The sequence below is a fragment of the Bombina bombina genome, chromosome 6, assembly GCF_027579735.1.
Source record: "Bombina bombina isolate aBomBom1 chromosome 6, aBomBom1.pri, whole genome shotgun sequence".
Classification (NCBI taxonomy): Eukaryota; Metazoa; Chordata; class Amphibia; order Anura; family Bombinatoridae; genus Bombina; species Bombina bombina.
Window position 1 is genome coordinate 378622444 of NC_069504.1, and position 19884 is coordinate 378642327.

At 37.4% G+C, this 19884-nt stretch overlaps 1 protein-coding gene across 2 annotated transcripts in view; it reads right to left on the reverse strand.

Annotated features, from left to right (window-relative positions):
• Window positions 1-19884, reverse strand: part of CPLX2 (complexin 2) — a 574901-nt gene that overhangs the window by 21821 nt on the left and 533196 nt on the right. For both annotated transcript variants that reach the window (XM_053717084.1, XM_053717083.1), the window contains one exon: window positions 4296-4394. In XM_053717084.1, coding sequence (XP_053573059.1) covers window positions 4296-4326 — 31 coding nt within the window. In that variant the 5' untranslated portion in view covers window positions 4327-4394. The remainder of the gene's footprint in view (window positions 1-4295; window positions 4395-19884) is intronic.

Below are 19884 nucleotides of genomic sequence, written 5' to 3' on the forward strand. Positions count from 1 at the left end.
TTATAGTGCAGAATTCACAAGGGCTGAACTCACTACATTCTTTAAGAGAAAGGGTGGAACCTTAAAGTCCCAGAGAGATGCCTTCCATAGAAAGTCATGAAGCTCTCTGGGCTACGGACTTTCACAGGGGAAAGAGAAGGTAACTGGAGAACATCTGTGACTGATGTAAAAGCTCAGTTTGCATTAATTGCAAATTAAATTGAAATGTTTTCACTACAGTCTAAGTTGATTTTACCTATAGTTTAGTATATTACTTTTCTGTTAGTTAAATAAGTGAATTGTGAACCAAACTTCATTAGCATATAGCTGTCTAGAAAGTCAGTGAGACCTGCTTGTCTAAAATGCCTACATCATTTCACAAAACTTGTGAGAGAGCCTAAGACATACCCTGGAAACCCCCTTATTCAGCCCAGTGAACTCCCCTGTCCCTCCCACGTTCTGAAGCTGTGTTTAATTTTACAAAAGAGAAAATACCAAGTTCAATGTTAGTTAAAAAAAATATTCAGAAATATATAAACAATGATCATAGGGGCCGATTATCTAAACTTTGCTGGTTCTGACATATTTTTTCATTCTGACCCTAGCAGGGGCTGCACTGGGGGAATTATCTTTAAAAAGGGGCAGTCCCTGCGAGTGGCGAGATGTCTCCCATAGAAAGTAATGGAGCTCGTTGGAAAGGAAAACTTCACTGTTTAGAGCAAAGTTAGCAGTGAGTAGGAGGCTCACTTTAAAAATAAAATCCTGCAAAAAAATAATCACATTGCACTGCTTTCTGCTATAGCATCTTACAATAGTCTCTCTTTTCGAATGCATGTGTTTTTCTATTCTGGTATAAGTATGAATTTCTATGTGTTTTTTTAACATTCAGTATGCCAGTGTAGGGAAATAACATAATCTATGCTTACCTGATAAATTCCTTTCTTCTGTAGTGTGATCAGTCCACGGGTCATCATTACTTCTGGGATATTACTCCTCCCCAACAGGAAGTGCAAGAGGATTCACCCAGCAGAGCTGCATATAGCTCCTCCCCTCTACGTCACTCCCAGTCATTCGACCAAGGACCAACGAGAAAGGAAAAGCCAAGGGTGAAGTGGTGACTGGAGTATAAATTAAAAAATGTTTACCTGCCTTAAAAACAGGGCGGGCCGTGGACTGATCACACTACAGAAGAAAGGAATTTATCAGGTAAGCATAAATTATGTTTTCTTCTGTTAAGTGTGATCAGTCCACGGGTCATCATTACTTCTGGGATACCAATACCAAAGCAAAAGTACACGGATGACGGGAGGGATAGGCAGGCTCTTTATACAGAAGGAACCACTGCCTGAAGAACCTTTCTCCCAAAAATAGCCTCCGATGAAGCAAAAGTGTCAAATTTGTAAAATTTGGAAAAAGTATGAAGCGAAGACCAAGTTGCAGCCTTGCAAATCTGTTCAACAGAGGCCTCATTCTTGAAGGCCCAAGTGGAAGCCACAGCTCTAGTAGAATGAGCTGTAATTCTTTCAGGAGGCTGCTGTCCAGCAGTCTCATAAGCTAAACGAATTATGCTACGAAGCCAAAAAGAAAGAGAGGTAGCGGAAGCTTTTTGACCTCTCCTCTGCCCAGAGTAAATGACAAACAGAGAAGACGTTTGTCGAAATTCCTTAGTTGCCTGTAAGTAAAATTTTAGAGCACGGACTACATCCAGGTTGTGCAGTAGACGTTCCTTCTTTGAAGAAGGATTTGGGCATAAAGAAGGAACAACAATCTCTTGATTGATATTCCTGTTAGTAACTACCTTAGGTAAGAACCCAGGTTTAGTACGCAGGACTACCTTATCCGAATGAAAAATCAAATAAGGAGAATCACAATGTAAGGCTGATAATTCAGAGACTCTTCGAGCCGAGGAAATAGCCATTAAAAATAGAACTTTCCAAGATAACAACTTTATATCAATGGAATGAAGGGGTTCAAACGGAACGCCCTGTAAAACATTAAGAACAAGGTTTAAACTCCATGGTGGAGCAACAGTTTTAAACACAGGCTTAATCCTGGCCAAAGCCTGACAAAAAGCCTGGACGTCAGGAACTTCTGACAGACGTTTGTGTAACAGAATGGACAGAGCTGAGATCTGTCCCTTTAAAGAACTAGCAGATAAACCCTTTTCTAAACCTTCTTGTAGAAAAGACAATATCCTAGGAATCCTAACCTTACTCCAAGAGTAACCTTTGGATTCACACCAATATAGGTATTTACGCCATATCTTATGGTAAATCTTTCTGGTAACAGGTTTCCTAGCCTGTATTAAGGTATCAATAACTGACTCAGAAAACCCACGTCTTGATAAAATCAAGCGTTCAATTTCCAAGCAGTCAGCTTCAGAGAAGTTAGATTTTGATGTTTGAAGGGACCCTGTATCAGAAGGTCCTGTTTCAGAGGTAGAGACCAAGGTGGACAGGATGACATGTCCACCAGGTCTGCATACCAAGTCCTGCGTGGCCACGCAGGTGCTATTAGAATCACTGATGCTCTCTCTTGTTTGATTCTGACAGCAGGAAACAAATTACAGAATAAACGTTTTTTATCTCAGTCAAACTATAATTCTCACAGCTCTGCTGAGAGAAATTACCTCCCTCAAAATAAGTTTTGAAGACCCCTGAGCTCTGTAGAGATGAACCGGATCATGCAGGGAATACAATGAGTTGCTGACTGAAATATTTGATGCATAGTAAAAGCGCCAAAAAACGGCCCCTCCCCCTCACACACAGCAGTGAGGGAGAACAGAAACTGTCAGAAAACAGATTAAGCAACTGCCAAGTGGAAAAATAGTGCCCAAACATTTATTCACTCAGTACCTCAGCAAATGAAAACGATTTTACATTCCAGCAAAAACGTTAAACATAATCTCTAGTTATTAAACAGCTTTATGTATTTCTTACAGTGTAATTCTAGTGAAGTACCATTCCCCAGAATACTGAAGTGTAAAGTATACATACATGACATTATATCGGTATGGCAGGATTTTCTCATCAATTCCATTGTCAGAAAATAAAAACTGCTACATACCTCTATGCAGATTCATCTGCCCGCTGTCCCCTGATCTGAAGTTTACCTCTCCTCAGATGGCCGAGAAACAGCAATATGATCTTAACTACTCCGGCTAAAATCATAACAAAAACTCTGGTAGATTCTTCTTCAAACTCTGCCAGAGAGATAATAACACACTCCGGTGCTATTTTAAAATAACAAACTTTTGATTGAAGATATAAAACTAAGTATAATCACCATAGTCCTCTCACACATCCTATCTAGTCGTTGGGTGCAAGAGAATGACTGGGAGTGATGTAGAGGGGAGGAGCTATATGCAGCTCTGCTGGGTGAATCCTCTTGCACTTCCTGTTGGGGAGGAGTAATATCCCAGAAGTAATGATGACCCGTGGACTGATCACACTTAACAGAAGAAATAATGTTCCTATTTAATATGATTTATTTCTGTGTAATTTACATACAAATGTTATGCTTTGATAAAATACGATTTTTGGTGAACAATTTTGTTATAATTATTGATGCACTTTAAGAATACATTTTTTCCTACTTATTTATGTCAGAATGGTTTATTCATTTTGTATAATTTTTTATTTCCGAGTTTCATTGTGCACTTTTGTAAATTATGTATCTGCGCTGATTGTGTATTATGTCCCTTGATAAATCGCAATTCCACCCATTTTTCAAATTATAATGGAACTAAAAAATACCCTTGCAAGGATAGGTGCACTTGCCACACCACATATGTGGTTTATCAGTTGGTCTGCAAATGTGGGCTAATCTACATTGGGTGCACGAAGCGTAAAATTAAGTATAGGATTAGGGAGCATATAAAAATTATAGAATCAGGTTTTGACAATCACAGAGTCTCACGTCACTAAGTTTTACCACAACCTAAACCCTTCTGATCTTACTGTTAAAATTGTAGAATGGGTAAAACCTTGTCTGTGGGATACGAACAGGCTACTGAAACTTAGAAAGAGGGAAACGTTTTGGATTTTATGGGGATTTTAAAGTAAAATGCCTCAAACTTTTTTTTAAATAAGTAACAGGAAAAAAGTTCATACTTTCTGAGATCTTTTTAATGCTTACTCTTTTTAGATTGAATTGTTCCATATTGCCCTAGGAATGTCTGCATAATTGAGAGACTGCATTGACAAAAAGGAACAGGTTGACACAGTTCTGAAGCAGTAATTAGAGTAGGAGGTTGACAGGAATGATAATAATTTTTACACTGAGGATAAAAGAGCAGAATAAAAAAGTGATCTTACCCCCTAAGGCTTGTTTCATGACAAAATCCATCCTTCCTTTGTAATTTTGGTCCTAGTGGTCAGAGAGATGTTTGCATCCAGAACAGATGTTATAAAATGCTAGAAATGGGGAAACAAAGAAATATGCTTATTAGATTGGGAACCAATGAAACATTTCTTGATTTATTATTGAAACAAGTAATTTTCAAAAAAGTGTTAATTAGTACCAACATGCAGAAAACAAGTCACTGCAGGAGCCACAACAGACATACTGAATAACATATCATGGGCTATCTCATATATGAGAACCATCTTTATTATGTAATATTTTTGCAATTATATTTTTAAGACCGGGACCCGCGCTTTGGAGGTCTTGCACTGTCATCAGGTGTGAGGGTATGGGAAGGTGAAATGTTCAATCTTCTATTTAGTTAATGTAGAAAGTGCTTATGGAATCAGGAGGTGTAATATATAGGTGGCCCTCGTTTTACAACGGTTCAATTTACACCGTTTCAGAATAACAACCTTTTTTTTCCCAATCATGTGACTGCTATTGAAAAGCATTGAGAAGCAGTGCATTTATTAAAATAGCCAGTAGGTGGAGCTGTCCACTTGTGTTGCAGCAAAGCCAAGCAAGCTGAAATTAATAATTTTAACCAGACCTGAGCTATCGAGCAGATTTCAAAGGAACAAGATCTTCCTGTCTATAAATCAGTCCAGATTGGAATGCATAGAAAGAACTATTTGCAGAAAAATACAAGTGAAGTCTGTGTTGTGTGATTATTTTATTAGGTTGATAATGCTGTTTAGCTAATTTGTTTGTTCATTTAACTTAGTTTAATTATATATTCTGTGTTGTGTGATTATTTTATAAGGTTTATAATGCTGTTTAGCATTTAAAGTCTTCATTTCAAAGCTTTAAAAATATTTTTTTTGGTGTTACTTATGACAATTTTGAGAGGGGTTTGGAACCTAACTCCCTCACTTCCCTTTGACTTACATTATAAACTGGGTTTCAATTTACAACGGTTTCGATTTACAACCATTCCTTCTGGAACCTAACCCTGGCGTAAACTGAGGGCTACCTGTATATTCTTATTTTTATATAGGACACACTGAATGTTGGGAGAGGATGGGTCATACAGGGGGCAAGGCATAGAGGAGGGAAGGAATAAGGGGGCTGGGTAGAAGGCCCCCACAAAATTTGCCTTGCCCAGGGCCCTGCTGCTGACATATAGTGCTCAAGACACGTGCCCACTCCTAAACCTACCTCATTATGCTCTTTGGGAAGGGTGCTAAGCTTTAAAGGGATAGTAAACTAAAAAAATATATATTTTTTAAAACATCATTACGTATTATAAATATTTACAATAAGTACCTATTAAAAATTTCCTGTCCTTTTCTTGGTATTTCTAATACAAATTCCATACTTCGCCAAACCCAGTTTTTCCTCATTATGCATACCCTATAAAGATGTTCTACCTAGGTAGAAACATCATGGTGGCCCGCATGCGCATTTAACATATTTTCTAAGTAACACATGCACATTTTGGTTCCCCTCAGTTTATTCTTCTGTGGCACGTCATCAAAAAGCAGGGTGGACATCTGGATTGTGATGTAGACATTGGTGAGTGTGGCGCACCAGAGCGCTCTCAGCGCTGAAGATTCACTGCTGGCTGAAGGTGATTGTTCTAACTTCTAACTTCAAAATAAGAAGTCCAATGTTATGGAACATAAATTATCACAACCTCCACGCTAGCCCAGCTTCCCCCAGCCCCACCATCAGCCGTCAAAGACCACAGAGATTCACAGTGACATTTTTATTTCCTGGCTAATCTCAGTGTATTCATGTAACATTGTCAAATGTTTTCCGCTACTCCTAAGCCACAGCAATGACAGGGTTAATGGGAATCCTGACATCTGTGCTGGACAATGTGACCCCTGACCCCCCAGTGACAGGCTGTGACAGGCTGTGATCCCACTGACCCTAGCTACTGAAATCATGTGTGTTATTAATGACAACCAGCTGCATGTGCAGTCACTTCCTGCAGTGCTCGAAATCACAAACATTATACAATTACACTACACGCTCCACCTCCTTATAGCAGTATCTCCATATATACTATTAGACATTGGTGGGCGTGGCACACCAGAGCGCTCTCAGAACTGAAGATTCACTGCTGGCTGAAGGTGATTGTTCTAACTTCTGTCAAAATAAGAAGTCCAATGTTTTGGAACATAAATTATCACAGCCTCCATGGTAGCCCAGCTTCCCCCAGCCCCACCGTCAGCCGTCAAACACCACAGAGATTCACAGAGCTAGCCGGCTCCCCTCAGCATTACTCTCAACCATCAAACCCACAAAAGTGACTCCGGACTTCGTTTTAAAAAAAAAAATAAATCTTTTTTATGGCTTTTTTGTTATAATAAAGTTTTTTTCTATATGAAGTCCGGAGTCACTTTTGTGGGTTTTACACTGAGGGGAGCCGGCTAGCTCCGTGAATCTCTGTGGTGTTTAACAGCTGACGGTGGGGCTGGGGGAAGCAGGGCTAGCATGGAGGCTGTGATAATTTATGTTCCAAAACATTGGACTTCTTATTTTGACAGAAGTTAGAACAATCACCTTCAGCCAGCAGTGAATCTTCAGTTCTGAGAGCGCTCTGGTGTTCCACGCCCACCAATGTCTAATAGTATATATGGAGATACTGCTATAAGGAGATGCAGTGCTATGGAGCGTGTAGTGTAATTGTATAATGTTTGTGATTTTGAGCACTGCAGGAAGTGACTGCACATGCAGCTGGTTGTCATTAATAACACACATGATTTCAGTAGCTAGGGTCCGAGGGGTCAGTGGGATCACAGCCTGTCACTGGGGGGGGGGGGGGGTTAGGGGGTCACATTGTCCAGCATAGATGTCAGGATCCCCATTAACCCTGTCATTGCTGTGGCTCAGGAGTAGCGGAAAACATTTGTCAATGTTACATGAATACACTGAGATTAGCCAGGAAATAAAAATGTCACCGTGAATCTCTGTGGCGTTTGACGGCTGAAGGTGGGGCTGGGGGAAGCTGGGCTAGCATGGAGGCTGTGATAATTTATGTTCCAAAACATTGGACTTCTTATTTTGATAGAAGTTAGAACATTCACCTTCAGCCAGCCTGGCTATGAATATTAAAATGTAATGGGCAGAACCACGTCCCTATTGGATGGGGCACGGAAATAATTTTACATAAACCCTGCCTATTTTTAAGGGAGGTCTTTAATGCTCATGTTACAGAAATTAAAAACTTAAATTAAACATATTTAGAAGTTTCGTTTCAGTAAGAAAGTAGGTTGATTTAATAACATATATTTATATAATTATAATAATGACTTATTTTCTTAAGATTTTACAAAGATTTCTAACCCTTTAACAAAAAAAAAGGTACATTTCAGAGTGAATTGGAAAGTTGTAAGCTCTATATGAATAACGACATTTTAATTTTGTTCTTTATGTCCCTTTTCTATTAGCTTAATGAACAAAAAAGATTATTGGTTAGATTACAAGTGGAACGGTATTTTGCATTTTTGCTATAGCGGAAACTCCGCTAGGATTTTAAGTTATGTGCCAGTTGGGTTAAGCTGGTATTACAAGTTGAAAGCAAATTGTTTTTTCTCTAGTGGTAACCCGGCTTGCACAAAAAGTAAAAAATCACAACACCCCACTCTTGCGCTAACCCGACATGAAATTATGAATATTTCATTTTCCAATGTTATTTACGAAACTGAATATGTTCTATGTATTCATAAATAAATATTTTTACATATATCTGATGGGTATTTATACACATATACACATATACACATATACACATATACATGTAGTGGAAGACAGAAAACTAAAAGGGGTAAACCTCTTAGTTAACCCAACAGCGCTCCTATAGGTTAAAGATACATGTATTATAGTTATAAATACCCCTATATACGTAATCAACACCTACTATTTCATATGAGCTGCCAATCTCCAAAGAGTCAGAGGATTTTCCAATACCTCCCAAAGAAATAGGTTTACAAAAGGAATGTAGAGATGGCGCTATTAGAAATAGGTAAAACAATGAGAGGTAGTGAGTCTCAGTATATGACAATTAATCTAATGATATAATGACATAAACACTTCAGTGTTAAGGCAAAGTGTAGTGCTGCAACAAATATCAATTAAAACCTTAAAATGAATGATTCAGAAATGCTGTGCAGAAGTATTGCCTCTTAGATATGCAGTCTCTGGAGCGTGTGGCCATGTGTGGTGAAGGAGAACTTAGGCAAGTGAAGGAACCAGCTACCTAACCGGAGGGGAGACCCATTGGAAGTTCACTTCTACCAGGACACCAAGACAGGCACAAGCTCCTACCCAGAAAGAAAGTTCCTTTTGCCAGAGACTGCATATCTAAGAGGCAATACTTCTGCACAGCATTTCTGAATCATCCTTACCTCATTTGATTGAGGGCTTTTGAAGTAAGTGCATACCTTTAGGGGGATCTTACTGGATTTTAAGAAGAAAACCAACCATTTCACTGTGAAAGTTATAAGTGACTGTACCTTTATAGACCTTACACAGGTCTCTATACTAGGTTTTACTGTTTAAACTTATATTTTATTCATTTTAAGGTTTTAATTGATATTTGTTGCAGCACTACACTTTGCCTTAACACTGAAGTGTTTATGTCATTATATCATTAGATTAATTGTCATATACTGAGACTCACTACCTCTCATTGTTTTACCTATTTCTAATAGCGCCATCTCTACATTCCTTTTGTAAACCCATATATATATATATATATATATATATATATATATATATATATATATATATATATAGCGATTTACCACCTGGGTGCAACTTTTTAGCCCAGTAATGCTTTTCACAGAGTAGAACTTTCCTGTAGTATATCAGTCTGATCCCGCCTATTACGGTCAGTCCAGCACCGAAATACCAGGCAATTCCTCTCTGAACAAGGAACACAGCAACCCCAGACGATCGTTTCGGCCTTCATTGGGCCTCGTCAGTGAGGTGTAGCTATATTCCTCTAAGCACACTGAGCAAGGAGTCCATGTCTGGTTGCCCCTTTTTCCCATAGGGAGACTAAATACATACAGAGAGAAGTGCACTCACAGGAACGAACAACTGGCTCAATAACATTGTTAGCCTGTTCTATGGCGATTTACCACCTGGGTGCAACCTTTTAGCCCAGTAATGCTTTTCACAGTGTAGAACTTTCCTGTAGTATATCAGTCTGATCCCGCCTATTACGGTCAGTCCAGCACCGAAATACCAGGCAATTCCTCTCTGAACAAGGAACACAGCAACCCCAGACGATCGTATCGGCCTTCATTGGGCCTCGTCAGTGAGGTGTAGCTATATTCCTCTAAGCACACTGAGCAAGGAGTCCATGTCTGGTTGCCCCTTTTTCCCATAGGGAGACTAAATACATACAGAGAGAAGTGCACTCACAGGAACGAACAACTGGCTCAATAACATTGTTAGCCTGTTCTATGGCGATTTACCACCTGGGTGCAACTTTTTAGCCCAGTAATGCTTTTCACAGAGTAGAACTTTCCTGTAGTATATCAGTCTGATCCCGCCTATTACGGTCAGTCCAGCACCGAAATACCAGGCAATTCCTCTCTGAACAAGGAATTTCGGTGCTGGACTGACCGTAATAGGCGGGATCAGACTGATATACTACAGGAAAGTTCTACTCTGTGAAAAGCATTACTGGGCTAAAAAGTTGCACCCAGGTGGTAAATCGCCATAGAACAGGCTAACAATGTTATTGAGCCAGTTGTTCGTTCCTGTGAGTTCATCTACTTAACGGGAAAAGGCTCCAATGCACTTATATATATATGTCTATATCTATATAATATATATTAATGTTTTTTTATGTGTATATATGTCTGTAAATACATATTTGTACATATATAGACATACATATATATATATATATATATACACACATATACATGTTTAGACATGTAAATGTATGTATCTCAATGTTAAAGTCCTTTGGCGGCTTTTTTTTCTAACACCCAAGATCTCATATCTCTGAGCACTTATAACTCTTGTGTACATTTCTTAAATTTTTTTTTTTTTAATAGAGAGTGTTATTATGAGTGGAAGTGCACATTGTAATGTATTCTTGATGTGTTTTGTGAAATTTTATTTTTGCAAAACAGTTAAGAGCAGCTCTGAGATTGCGGTTAGGATTCTAGTGTAAATCGCTCAACTTGTAATATGAGCGCATTTTAAACAGAGCTCAAACGATCACGCCATATATAGTTGAAATAAGAATATGAGGAAAATGATTTCACCAGCTATGACAAATTATGTATTTACAATAACTTTAAAAACCTAGGTTATACCCTAGTTGTAACCCTAGCCTAACTCTAGCTCTAAGCCTAACTCTAAACAATGCCATAACCATGGCCCTACTACTTACCCTAGCTGTATAGTCTAACTCGAGCCCTAATTATAACTCTTGCCCTAAACCCAACACTAACCCTTTCCATACCCATGTCCCTAGTCCTTACCCTAAACACTAAACTAACTAACTAACCACTAAACTTTCCATAGCCCTAGCACTTAGAACTACCCTATAAAATCAAGATGACAATGTGCCTAAAAAGCCATGCAAGTAGAGAGTATAGAGCTGCATGCATACTCCTACAGTGTAGTAAATTTCACACACCATTTATGTAAGCAAAATTTCAATAGACTTTTATGGAGAATTTACTATTAAATATGCTAATTAGCTTTGCAGCTGGAATAGTATTTACCCCTTAGTATGTGATGCAAACAAAATGTTGGCCTTGAAATGGCGAGACGAAAACTGTGAAAGGAGATTCTTCGTAAAGGCAATTGTGTCTTAATGAATTTCCAATGTTTGGGATTAGTGATGCTGAAAAATCCCAGCGTGCCCTCAAAATGCCCATGGCCAGAGCCTCATTGGTGCTTGTAAGGTCTCTGAGTTATCCTTTATTCTGTCCAGTGAACAGACATTCAAATATTTTACACTTACAAATATTTACATTTACTGTGTGTCAGGCATGTTTCTGAAGTTATTGCAGGTGTAATTGTGTTAACAGCTTAGCAACAGGCTCTTGTTTTGTGAGCAAGACTTTATGTATTGGTTCCTAATTCAAGCATAGATGTTAAAGATACATTAAACTGCTGGATACAACTAAAATATCATGTTTTTTCCTCCTGTGCCTGCAGCTCTCTTCAAAGCCATTTTCATATTTATCTCATGACAATTACTGGTTAGTGAAGCTCTATATCTTTACACTGGGCGCCACAATCTTGGAGCTTGTGAAAGCACTCTGCTTCTGTCACATGATGCAATAGTACATAAGTACCAAAATGGAGGCACTCAGTTTAAAGGGACAGTAAAGTCCAAATTACATTTTAATGATTCACCTAGGGCATGTAACTTTCCAATTTACTTTTATCTTTAACCCCTTAATGACCACAGCACTTTTCCATTTTCTGTCCGTTTGGGACCAAGGCTATTTTTACATTTTTGAGATGTTTGTGTTTAGCTGTAATTTTCCTCTTACTCATTTACTGTACCCACACATATTATATACCGTTTTTCTCGCCATTAAATGGACTTTCTAAAGATACCATTATTTTCATCATATCTTATAATTTACTATAAAAAAAATTATAAAATATGAGGAAAAAATGGAAAAAAACACACTTTTTCTAACTTTGACCCCCAAAATCTGTTACACATCTACAACCACCAAAAAACACCCATGCTAAATAGTTTCTAAACTTTGTCCTGATTTTAGAAATACCCAATGTTTACATGTTTTTTGCTTTTTTTGTAAACTATAGGGCCATAAATACAAGTAGCACTTTGCTATTTCCAAACCATTTCTTTTCAAAATTAGCGCTAGTTACATTAGAACACTGATATCTGTCAGGAATACCTGAATATCCATTGACATGTATATATTTTTTTTTAGTAGACAACCCAAAGTATTGATCTAGGCCCATTTTGGTATATTTCATGCCACCATTTCACCGCCAAATGCAATCAAATACAAAAAATCGTTCACTTTTCACAAATTTTTTCACAAACTTTTGGTTTCTCACTGAAATTATTTACAAACAGCTTGTGCAATTATGGCATAAATGGTTGTAAATTCTTCTCTGGGATCCCCTTTGTTCAGAAATAGCAGACATATATGACTTTGGCGTTGCTTTTTGGTAATTAGAAGGCAGCTAAATGCCACTGCGCACCACACGTGTATTATGCCCAGCAGTGAAGGGGTTAATTAGGGAGCATGTAGGGAGATTTTTGGGGTAGTTTTAGCTTTAGTGTAGTGTAGTAGACAACCCCAAGTATTGATCTAGGCCAATTTTGGTATATTTCATGCCACCATTTCACCGCCAAATGCGATCAAATTAAAAAAAACGTTAAATTTGTCTCAATTTTAGGTTTCTCACTGAAATTATTTACAAACAGCTTGTGCAATTATGGCACAAATGGTTGTAAATGCTTCTCTGGGATCCCCTTTGTTCAGAAATAGCAGACATATGGCTTTGGCATTGCTTTTTGGTAATTAGAAGGCCTCTAAATGCTGCTGCGCATCACACGTGTATTATGGCTAGCAGTGAAGGGGTTAATTATGTAGCTTGTAGGGAGCTTGCAGGGTTAATTTTATCTTTAGTGTAGAGCTCAGCCTCCCATCTGAAACATCAGACCCCCTGATCCCTCCCAAACAGCTCTCTTCCCTCCCCCACCCCACAATTGTCCCCGCCATCTTAAGTACTGGCAGAAACTCTGCCAGTACTAAAATAAAAAGGTATTTGGCCCTTTTTTTAAAAAAAAAAAAAGAAGCATATTTACATATGCTGATGTGTAGGATCCCCCCTTAGACCCCAACCTCACTGATCCCCCACCAAACAGCTCTCTAACCCTTCCCCTCTGCCTTAATGGGCGCCATCTTGGGTACTGGCAGCTGTCTGCCAGTACCCAGTTTTGTACAAAATGTGGCTTTTCTTAAAAAAAATTCCCTTTTCTGTAGTGTAGCTTTCCCCCCCACCAAGACCAACCCCCCACCCCTTCCAGATCCCTTAGATTAAATTTATAATGATAAAAATGTATTTATTTTTTTTACTTTGAACTTTTTTTTTTCTGTAGTGTAGCGGTTCCCACCCGCTCTCGCCCGTGCACCCCCCCCGTCCACCACCCCCCCGTGCACGCGCCCCCGTAGGTCCCACCCCCGATCCCGCCCCCCTCCACTCCACACACAGCATCGATGGCCGCCCACCCGCCTCCCACGTAAGCTCCCACCCGCCAACGATACCGGCCACCGATGTCCGGTGCAGAGAGGGCCACGGAGTGGCTCTCTCTGCATCGGATGGCCAAGGGGGGTTATTGCAGGATGCCTCCATATTGAGGCATCACTGCAATAACCGGAAAGCAGCTGGAAGCGAGCAGGATCAGTTCCATCTGCTTTCCAGACCAAGGACGTACGCCACACGTCCTCGGTCATTAACTGTATTTTTTTTGAGGACGTGTGGCGTACGTCCTTGGTCGTTAAGGGGTTAAATTTGCTTTGTTCTTTGGTATTCTTTGTTGAAAGCTAAACCTATGAAGGCTCATATGCTAATTTCTAAGCCCTTGAAGGCTACCTCTTATCTCAGTGCATTTTGACAGTTTTTCACAGCTAGAGGGCGTTAGTTCATGTGTGCGTCATATAGATAACGTTGAGCTCACTCGCGTGGAGTTATTTATGAGTCAGCACTGGTTGGCTAAAATTCATGTCTGTAAAAAAAAAAAACTGAGATAAGGGGGCAGTTTGCAGAGGCTTAGTTACAAAGGTAATCACAGAAGCAAAAAAATGTATTAATATAACCATGTTGGTTATGCAAAACTGGGGAATAGGTGATAAATGGATTATCTATCTTTTAAACAATAACATTTTTTGGCGTTGACTGTGCCTTTAAAGATGCAGGACTTTACCAACTGTCTTTTGTAATGGGTTTAAATAAGAGAACAGCTTTAAAGAAAGTTGGCAAGTAAAGGAGGTAAAGCAAAAGCATTGTTAGTAGCAACCATATTACTGTAGTTGTACCCATGAGTTTAATGCCCCTTTAATAGCTTAATGGCAGGAAAGCACCTTATGGAATCTGTAGAAAATATAGGTGAGGTGATGTTCAATGAATTTCCAGCACAACAACACCCTTAGCAACCTCACGAGAATTTGTGACTCTCGCACAATGTGTTAAATGTATAGAGAAAGATAGCTAGGATCATATAAAATCCTAGCTTCACTCTTCATTATTTCCTCTCACGCACTTGTATAAGCTCTAATATCATTTCAAACCCTGCTGACATTTTCTCTGCATCGTACATAAAAGGCGTTTTCACATTTTTAGACCGGCGTTTTGTATTGCCCTTTCTCTGAAGCAGAAACTTTGTAATTTGCGTGCAATAAAACAAAAGGAGTTGTGACAGCCTCTTCGGTGTTGTCTACTAAAATAAGACTTTGCACTATTTTTTCCCACTAGCTATTAGGTGGTATAAAAAGCAACATTAGCCGACATTATCAAAAGCAGGATACAAATGTGTTTGCATTTTTAGTGCATGACCCCATTAAATAAAAATAATACAAATAATAAAAAGCTAGCACAAAAATGCCTTAATGAAAATCAAATTAGTATAAAATACATTTGCTGTGCGCTTGTTTCTGGAGCTGCTTTCTCCCAAGAAATAAATACTAACCTATTATGTTACTAAAGCATCTTGAAAAGCAGTGCAAGGGTCATAATTAAATTACATTGCTGTTGCTGGCCCAGTCCTTGCTGTTTTAATGTCTTGTTAGCAGGGGAGACAGAGCTTCCAGACATCAACCACAACAGCTAGCAGCCTCTCTCTCTGATTAGTATTTAAATGCTGACTAGTGGATAATTTGTCAGCAATTTAAATATTCTCTTATGTAATTAATTAACCCATTAACCGCATATGGATATAATGTGATATTTATGTATCTGTGAAAACATTATATTTTTTGGCATCTTCAACAATGGGGGTTAATCTGTACAAAATAGATTATTAATAGGGGTTTTATTTGCGTGGGTAATATTTTGGGTGTTATCATTTGTTAGTGCATAGTGTAGATGGTGAATATTTGAGGCTATGTAGGGGCAATACTTTCACCGTGTGGTTTTAAAGACTGGAGTTGGGAAACCGACCGTGCTAAAAATAAAATACTTTCATGATCAAATTGTGCACAGTCTATTAATGTGCACACTTGTTTGAGGCACGAGATCCTGCCAAGTATGTGCAAGAATTTGCAATGTATATTTATCTGAGGCTGTGATTGGTTGATGGCTGCTACATGATGCAGGGGAATGGAAGGAAACTTTAAAAATGTGTCAGAAAAAATATACTGCTCATTTTAACTTCAAAATATGTTGGATTATTCACTTCTATTGTATTTAATGGTTCTTTAAACAAAGGATGTGTAGTGCACACACATGCTTGTGGTGACGGCAGCAGTTGTTCTCTAATTTAGGGCAGGATGCAGAACAGAGTATGCACAAGGTAGGATTTTACTTTTAGGTGGCATTTTAAATGATGTAAAATGAGATAGAATCAAAGAGGAAAAATGTCTCAAAATGCCTGAATGCAAGTGGTGCTAAAATAACCTGTATATAGGAGCACCAATAACCAATATTGTACTCAACTGATAATTGTTCTCCACAAATATATCCAGAATTATATACAAGAAAAGTCTGCAATGTAGACAATAATATAAATTGAATAAAGTTGGTGAATAAATATTTTTTAATATAATTCAATTGAAATTGTCCTTAAAAGGTTTTGTACAGTTTGTAGTTGTGATATATTTACTTAGGTAAGTGTGATAGAATTAAAAGCCTTCATTTGCAAAACACAGATTCAATCTCAGCAAAGAGGTTCTCTAATGAGCAGTATTTCCTGTTAGTGGGTTATTTCACAACTTTATGAACTCATTAATATTTAGGTTTTGCATACAAGGGTTACTTAGGTATAAACTACCAATTAGTGTATACATTTGGTAATATATCTTGTATGCACCAAAATACCAAGGAGTACGAGGAAACAGCCACTTCCAGATAGCTATACTTTTCAGAAACACGGACAAATACTTTCTTAAAATGAAGAACAAACATAAAACTGTTGAAATGCATTTAGTGTGGCATGTAGCGTTTTTAGCCTTCAAAACAATCCAAATTACCATAATTACATAACAACACTGCAATTATGTGAATCTGACTTGCTTTTGATGTAAATGAGGAGAAGACAGCAACCATAGGTAATCCTGGCTGATGAATTCCATGGTGTGATAAGCTTCTTGCTTATGGATTAAGCAATGAAGTATAGGATTTTTTTTTGAAGATAGCAAAAAATTTAAATAGCCAACACACTAATTTCATTTAATTTTATTTATAGAGTGCTAGATTTTTTTTATTAGCAGACGATGTAACAAAATGTTTCTGTGGAAATTAAGTTTGAGTAACCCTTAACCAGACAAAAAAATAAATATTCCTTTAATAAAAGAAATACAACCACAATTTATTTTCTGTTCATCCCATTCTTCATTTAAGCCATGTAGCTGTTCTCATAAACAAACTGGTCAAAACCATTTCAAAGCCTCTTAACACAAAACCTATTGTGCTTTAGTTTAAAGTTTACAATATGCTTTAAGATGGTCAAATTAATCCTCTCTTGGCTCTTGTATGTAACATTTATTTAAAATAGGTGTTTTAAGAATTAACAATGCAATACACACAAAAGTCCATAGGTAAAACCCTGTATATAAAAACAGCTCCTAGTCAAACAAATCTGTCTTCTAATAGACATACTGTAGGTCTATATTATGAGTGGAGCGTAAAAATGGTAGTGCTAAAGTGCGCTAACATTGGTAGAGTGCAAATTATAGCACTCTGATTTTTTGGCCACATTACAAGTGGAGAGTAAAATGTTAGTACTCAAGCAAAAGCTTTGGGCACACTAACATCTGGAGATCAGATAGCAAAGCCTTGCTAATTCGCTTACCTAATAGACTTCTCTGGGAAGTGCCACAAACTTCAGATCTTGGCATTTGCTTGAGCGTTAACTTAAAGGTGTGTTAAACCTAAGGTGTACTTAAAAAAGAAGAAATAGCGGATTTCTTTAAAAAGTTTTAATGTAATAAATGTAATATACATATATGTGTTGTGCTCATGCACACGCACTACACACAATTCATCACTTGTTATACGAGCAATGTTAGTGCGGCCCGCGCTATCCATTGAAAGTACAGGGCGTGCTAAGAAAATGTCAGCTGCGCTATATTCTTTAGTTAATATCTTTAACCACAGACTTGTAATATCAGATTGTGCGCTTTTCTTAGCCCAGGGTCCAAAATGTTCAATAGCTCTCCCTTTGTAATCTAGGCCTTAGTGTGTTTCATGACAGTAGCTCTACAAAATAATAAAGAAAAGATAACATTACAATTGGTTAATGAACAATATGTATAATTGAAGTGTTCTATCTTTTAGCAGAATTCCAAAGAATTGTAAAGATCACTGGATATTGGTATCATGTCAGGAATAAAAAAAATAGCATATACGTTTGTATAAACACAGAACTCAATGGTTAGTTACATTTAGTTTTTACACCAAACCTAGAACTGTGTTTTTGTGTTTTAAGGGTTATATCTCTATCCAGTCACAAGAAAAAAAAAAAAAAAAAAAAAAAAAAAAGAAATTATATATATATATTTATATATATATTTTCCCTGAAGGCTCAATTTCTGTAACAGAATCACCAAAAAAATGCAATTATTTAGTGAAAGAGCACACAAAATAACATTGGCTTCCTACTGCGGGTTGAAGTCACCAGCTCAGTAAGAAAAATCTGTCTCAAGCCACAACACTAAAACATATATCATATTGGGTTCAAAGTTACCTCCAAGTAAATCTAAACCACAATCTGACCCAATCATCAAAACTTAATGCAATCTCCCAACAAATTTAACAACTACATGTAATTCCTACGTAACCCCAATTCAATTGCGCTCAAACAAACTTGTTTACTTTCAACTCGTAAAACGTGCAACAGTTAGCGCGCCACTTACAATCTAGCTATAAATAATTCGGATATTTACAGTTCTGTTACAAAAACACAGGATTGCAATGTGGTTGGCATATACTTATATGTTACTTGTCATAAGGTTTTTCCTGAACATATATAACAGCAATCATTTGCAATGAGTAATTTTACACCCTTATTTCGTTATTGAAAATACCGAATGGGGCAGGTGGAAGCTGAGTGTGAGCACACCTGTTTTGATTTTACTGCATTTTTCTGTTTCTCTACTTTTTTTTTTTCTAGGATTGAGATCAAACTTTAAAGGGACACTCAGGTTAAATTAAATTTTCATGATTTGGATACAGTATGTAATTTTAAACAACTTTCCAATTTACTTCCATTAAAAAAAAATGTGCACAGTCTTTTATATTTACACTTTTTGAGTCACCAGATCCTACTGAGCACGTGCAAGAATTAATAGACTATACGTATATGCATTTGTGATTGGCTGATTGCTATCACATGGTACAAGGGGAGTGGAAATAGACATAACTTTGAAATTTGTTATAAAAAAATCTACTACTCATTTGAAGTTCAGACTAAGTGCTATTGCATTGTCTTGTTATCTTGCATTTGTTGATTATGCAAATCTAATGTGTTGACTGGTCCTTTGTTAATATTACAGTATTTCTAAACTTTAACATAAATGTAATAACAAACTGATCTTGATTAAAATGAGAGTTCTATTGATTTAGAATAAATATAAAAATCTTAAATGGCATTAATACAAGTGGTCAAGTGACATAAATAACTCATTCTAAGGAATGTATTCCATAAACATTTAAAAACACAGTCTGAACTGGTAATTCAGATATTAGTCCCAAGACAATGTCTTCATTCTAAAGCTGCATTTGTTCCCTGTGTGACTTTGTTGTGCTTACTAGCGGTGGCAGTGAATTGCTGGGTATAGGAGGGAGAGGATAAGTGTTTATTTGTTTACAATTGTTGAGATTTGTATCCATAGCAATGCTTAGTGGCAAAGCTCTGAGCAATGGTGAGATATAGGAAGCAATTTCTAATAGTAATGCCTCATTCCTTTTGTAAATCAGTGTAATGGGACCTAAATGATGAGACAACTAATCTGAAAATGAAAAACAAATGGAATTAGTGATAACTTCATATCTGTAGAAAAAAAAACCACAATGGTAAACTATTTTTTTAGCAAAATAAATAAATTAAACCTAGTGCTTCAAATTAAAAAACACCTTTGCTCCCAATTTCAATTTGCTGAAACTTAAAGGGACACAAAACCCAACATTTTTCTTTCATGATTCAGATATAACAAACAATTTTACAAAACTTTCTGATTTACTTCTATTATCAGATTTTCTTCTTTTTCTTGTTATCCTTTGTTGAAAAGCAGGAAGGTAAGCTCAGGAAAGTGCACGTGTCTGCATCACTATATGGCAGCAGTTTTGCAACATTGTCATACATTGCAA